The following is a 5,666-nucleotide window of genomic DNA, read 5'->3' on the forward strand; positions in this document are numbered from 1 at the left end:
AAATATACATTTTAACCAACTTTTAAATATATTTTAACCATTAAAAAGAATTGCGATACTGCAGAAAAAGAAAATCCCGGTGGTCCTGTATCAAACACGTACGTAACCTAAAATTTATGAGTTGAAAGCGACGCTACAGAATCAGTTAAAAGCTTTGAAGTAGTTCGTCTCTGTTCAATTTTTCAGCTGTTAATTAGCTCATATTGTACAACCTCACATCACACCACGCTGGTTTTGTCAAAGTCACGTGAAGGCTTTGTATAAATAAAACCAAAAGTTGAAGTCTATATACTCACTCACTACCTTTGTTCTTCCTTACAGTAGCTATAGTCTCTTCGACCAAACCAAGGAAATGGAGGGAGAACAAGAGAAAAGGTTGCTCATCAAAGACCAAACATCAGAAGAGGAATCGTCGTTGGTTACGAGGGTGTGGAATGAGAGCAAGTTGATGTGGATAGTGGCAGGACCAGCCATATTCACTAGGTTCTCCTCCTTCGGTCTCAATGTTATAAGCCAAGCTTTTGTTGGTCATATTGGTCCAAGAGAACTCGCTGCTTTTGCTCTTGTCTTCACTGTTCTCATACGCTTTGCCAATGGTATTCTGGTACGTTTTTTTCGCTCAATCTTTTTTAACTGTAGGTGGATGTAGTTCTTCAAAGTTTAAGGTACAGAATGTGAAAAACAGATAGAACCAAATAAAGTGTTGTATGTGCCACTAATTATCTGTTTTTCTGCATGAATATATACTTATAACATAATCACTCCGCGGGTTATGAATATGAGAGAAAAAAAAACAGTGTTGAAATATTAACTGATTGTATATGCTATTTATCTAAGAAAAGATGGATCAGACGTAAGTTAAATAAAATTAAAACAACAAAATTTGATGACAGTAAGTTGAGTTAATTTGTGTCTGTTAACTTGGCAATTGCAGTTGGGAATGGCGAGTGCATTGGAAACACTTTGTGGACAAGCATTTGGGGCAAAAGAATATAGCATGATGGGAGTATATCTTCAGAGATCATGGATAGTTTTATGCTCAACTGCAATCTGTCTTCTTCCGTTGTTCTTCTTCACAGGCCCAATTTTGAGGCTCCTAGGCCAAGATGGGAACATAGCACAAGTGGCAGAAATCATTTCTATTTGGTCAATTCCTATCTTATTTGCTTTTATTGCTTCCTTCACCACCCAAATGTTTCTGCAAGCTCAAAGCAAGAATGTGATCATTGCATTCTTGGCAGCTATTTCAATAGCTATTCATGTGTTTTTGTCTTGGCTATTGACAATACAATTTAAGTTTGGGATTACTGGCGCAATGATTTCAACAATTTTGGCATATTGGGTTACTAATATTGGGCAACTAATATTTATTACCTGTGGCTGGTGCCCTGATACATGGAGTGGCTTCTCTTTTTTAGCATTTAAAGATCTCTGGCCTGTTGTCAAGCTTTCCCTTTCATCTGGGGTCATGTTATGGTAAGCTTTCTTCTTTATGAATGATATATATCATTGCTAAATAAATTTAGTTTCGTTGTTTGTTCAAATTGAGTAATCGTCAACAATTTATATGCCTTCCTCACTTTGAAGCTATGCTATGTTTTACAGTCTTGAGCTGTGGTACAACACAATATTGGTTCTTCTCACGGGCAACTTGAAAAATGCAGAGGTCCAAATTGATGCTCTATCTATATGGTAACCCTTTTTCATTTTCTCAGACTTTTTTATCAAACAGGGAATGAGATATTGCGAATCTAAATATGAACCAAAGTTTCACAAAAAGAAAAAAAAAATAGTATCACGGCAAAAATAAAACCCAAAAAATAATTATTTTGTATTTTTAAATTTTGAAAATGAAATCATGTTCAAATTGGATTCATGTTTAATAGGTGTTTCATATTTGATTGTATTGGCATAATGCATAAAAAGCTTTTCTCTTTGATTTCTTTAGATCAATTTTCATTTTTTACAGCCTCAATATTAATGGATGGGAAATGATGATATCACTTGGTTTCATGGCCGCTGTAAGGTAATGATATTCTTTCCTCTTTCTTGTGTTCAGATCAAACATTCTCTGTTCTTCTGTTTTTGTTAACTATGAAATATTAACTTCATCTTTCGTCATTTGTAGTGTTCGAGTGGCAAACGAGCTTGGAAAAGGAAGCTCCAAAGCTGCAAAATTCGCCATACTTGTGACAGTGCTTACATCCTTAGCCATTGGATTCGTTCTCTTCTTATTCTTCTTATTTTTAAGGGAAAAACTTGCCTACATATTTACCACAAGTGAAGAGGTGGCCGATGCTGTTGGGGACTTGTCACCTTTGTTGGCAATCTCCATTCTTCTCAACAGTGTCCAACCGGTACTCTCAGGTACTTTTCATCATCATTTGCTAAACAATTTTGTCTTACAAATTAGTTTATGAAATTAAGTTAAGCTTAAATTTCATTTCTTAACAAACTTAAAATGATTTGAACAGGTGTTGCAATTGGAGCAGGGTGGCAAAGCATTGTAGCATATGTGAATATAGGGTGTTATTATGTGATAGGTATTCCTGTTGGACTGGTGCTTGGGAAAGTTCTCCATTTGGAAGTCAAGGTTGGTATTCTTCTCATTCTCATGTTGCATTTGATCCATGTTTCATCTCTTTAACAAAACTCATTTCATTTTTTTTTAGGGTATTTGGATTGGGATGTTGTTTGGAACATTTATTCAAACTGTTGTCCTAACTATAATCACCTACAAAACTAATTGGGACGACCAGGTATTTCATTCATTGCCTCTTCATCATTCTTAATTCTAGATTTTCTCCTAAAAGCTTATAATTATACACATGATGGATGAATAATTATGTCACTGCACAGGTAATTAAAGCTCGTAATCGAGTTAGCAAGTGGTCGAAGGTGAATACTGATCATGAAAGAATTACATCAAACAATTAGTAGTGTGATATGTTAACCATCAATGTTAATTATATAAAACTAATCGATAACTATTTAATAACATTAAATCGTTCCTTTTACATGTAATTAAGGAAATTATATGGTAAACTGGTTAGGGTTATATAACTAATATTGATGGTTAAATTCAAAAATAGTGAATCTATGCATGGATTCAGTTTTGTAATATTGATTTTGTTGTCTGTGTGAGAAAGGCAGATGATGTATATTCGTAAGAATTCAAATTTGCTTCGATAGGATCTTGAATTTCATTGAATATGTTATCTATGACTACTCCTTTTACTTCTTTTCTCAGTATAATTTGTATTCTTCCACTAACATTATCATATAAGCCAATCCTTCTCAAATTGTAAAGCCACTTTTTTGTTCTTTTTACATTGTTCAAACATTCTTTAAACAAGTTCAAAATAAACAACACTGATGTATACAAAGAAGATTTAATATTATTATTATTATTATTATTATTATTATTATTATTATTATTATTTTTAGATTTTTGATAAATTTAGATTTAAATTTTTGTAATTTATTAAGTACTAAAAAATTTGGCATTTCTTTAATTGAGTCCCGTTGTTTAAATGTTCTGTTAAATAGTCATGTGAATGTTATCTTGTATCTTATGAATGTTATCTTGTATGATATGTTATTGTCACGTCATGTCATGTGAAAGTTATCTTGTATGTGATGTTATTATCACATGTTATTTTCCAATTCTATAATTTGATAAGGTTCAGTTAATAGTTTGATTTTTATATTTAGATACATAATTTATTTTTATATTTTTTTTACTTAGTTGAATTTTATATTTTTTAATTAAAATTAATGTGGTTTTTTTTATTAAATCAACGTTAAAGGTGACCACTGTCACTCCAAACACTTTTCTTTCTCTCCAACTCCTTGGATAACACATTTTCACCCCTCACTTTCCAACAACACCAAAAATCACTACCACTCTAATGACACCAACCACTATCACCCTGACAACACCATCAACATGGCGGTCAACAAAATGAAAAGTTAAGAGAAGCGAAATCTCTGAAATAGAGAAAGACAAAATCAAATGTTCCATAATTATCTAATTCAACTTTACTTTCGTAAGGCGCAAACCTCTTCTTCCCACCCTCACCCCGATAATTTTGTCTATCTAAAGTCTTCTTTCTTCGCCTCTTGTGTGCTCCAGTAATCTTGGGTTTCCAATTCGCTCATGTTTGTGGTTTCTTGGTGATCATGTTTTTCGTGTGTTTTGGTGGTTGCGAATGATTCAAAATTTTGGGTTTTTCGTGTGTTTTTTTAGAGGTTCTAAGAATGGTTATAGCGGGTGAAGAAGGGCTTGAATGACACTGATCCTAAAGATGCAATGAGATTGCTTGCATGTGAGAGAATATGAGATCGAAAGTAGTGAAGATGAGAGGGGAGGAGAAGGTAGGTAGTGGTGAATGTCGTCGAAGTGGTGGGGTTGTGTCGCTAAAGAAGAATGTGATTGAGATGAAGAAGGTTTAGAGTGACACATTGTCACCTTATAATGTCATTAATTTTGATTTAACAAAATAGACTACAATAACTCTTGTTTAAAAAAATATAGAACTCAATTAAGTGAAAAAATATAGGAATAAAATTGAATTATAGGTCTAAATATAGGAAAAAATATTAATTAAACCATTTTATAATTTTGTAATTTATAATTTTATAACTATCGCTCATGTCACAATTTTCATTACTAGTTTCAACTATTACAATGTTTTCCTATTTTATTATAACTTAGCATTAATAAACACTAACACATTACTATCATGTCTACTATTTTTTTTACTTTTGATGTAAGTGGAAACTTCGATGTTATATTTGGTGATATTAAATTGACAACGGAGTTAAAAATCAACGTTCAAGAATGTTGGTTACATCAAAGTCTAATGTCCCCTTAACGAGGGTACTACATTATACTTTCGTCCAATTGACGTCATTTCTCAACAAAAAGTATATATCAAAGCTAAAACTATTAACACTAAAACTATCAAAACTAAAACTTTCATAATCAAAATCTTGTCCTAGACAATTTTCAAGCAAAGTAACTAATGTTATAATGGGTTCTAACTTCATCATTTCAGTAGATACGCTGCTCAATCCTATCTTACTTTTTTCATTGTGCCACCTATTATAGGTGATAAATTTTTGAACTGTTGAAAAAATAACATAACTTCGTTATGTATGAATGTTAATGTTTAAAGTTTGATGTGATTTCTAATATATGAAATGTATATATTATGATTTCTGTCCAATCTTCTCTAATTCCTACTCGAATGATGGTTTTTATCCAAGAATGACGTATCACATTCACATGAATCTTTATGCTTGTTACACTAAATATGACAATCTCAAATTTTTAACTCTCACAAACCCATTCGAAAAAAAATATTTTTCATAATTTGCTAACGAGAATACCAAGAAGTTTAACATCATAAATTTAATAAAATTTTGGTAGTATTTCACATTGGTTTGTAAAGTACACGAAATGAAAGTGATCACTCATGACTACAATCAAGTATGCATATGAAGAGCAACACAGAATGATTTCGACCAAAATTTTATCAAATTTATGCATAAACTTTAATATACATATTAGAGCGAATTATGAAAAATAATTTTTTCAAATTGTCCAATTGGATAATTCAAAATTTAATACAAACAATTAAAAGTTTAATTATTTGTATTAA

The 5,666-nt window shown here is 31.8% G+C and overlaps 1 protein-coding gene across 1 annotated transcript; it reads left to right on the top strand.

Moving 5' to 3' along the window:
- The first annotated feature begins 287 nt into the window (after positions 1 to 287).
- LOC114176446 (protein DETOXIFICATION 21-like) lies at positions 288 to 3,249 on the top strand. The gene is made up of 8 exons (XM_085671210.1): positions 288 to 604; positions 935 to 1,476; positions 1,606 to 1,692; positions 1,970 to 2,026; positions 2,129 to 2,367; positions 2,475 to 2,593; positions 2,673 to 2,759; positions 2,860 to 3,249. Exons 1-8 carry the CDS (start codon positions 353 to 355, stop codon positions 2,935 to 2,937), a joined length of 1,461 nt encoding a protein of 486 aa, XP_085527336.1. The 5' UTR covers positions 288 to 352; the 3' UTR covers positions 2,938 to 3,249.
- Positions 3,250 to 5,666: the final 2,417 nt, after the last annotated feature.

The sequence above is a fragment of the Vigna unguiculata genome, chromosome 1 (genome assembly GCF_037176805.1).
Source record: "Vigna unguiculata cultivar grain cowpea cultivar isolate G323 ecotype 2 chromosome 1, ASM3717680v1, whole genome shotgun sequence".
NCBI classification, from domain to species: Eukaryota; Viridiplantae; Streptophyta; class Magnoliopsida; order Fabales; family Fabaceae; genus Vigna; species Vigna unguiculata.

Excerpts from the sequence above, each read along its gene's own strand:
- LOC114176446 (XM_085671210.1), top strand. The coding sequence starts at position 353 with ATGGAGGGAGAACAAGAGAAAAGGTTGCTCATCAAAGACCAAACATCA. Across the intron at positions 2,027-2,128 it reads GGTTTCATGGCCGCTGTAAG|TGTTCGAGTGGCAAACGAGC; the intron begins GTAATGATATTC and ends CGTCATTTGTAG. Across the intron at positions 2,594-2,672 it reads TTCTCCATTTGGAAGTCAAG|GGTATTTGGATTGGGATGTT; the intron begins GTTGGTATTCTT and ends ATTTTTTTTTAG.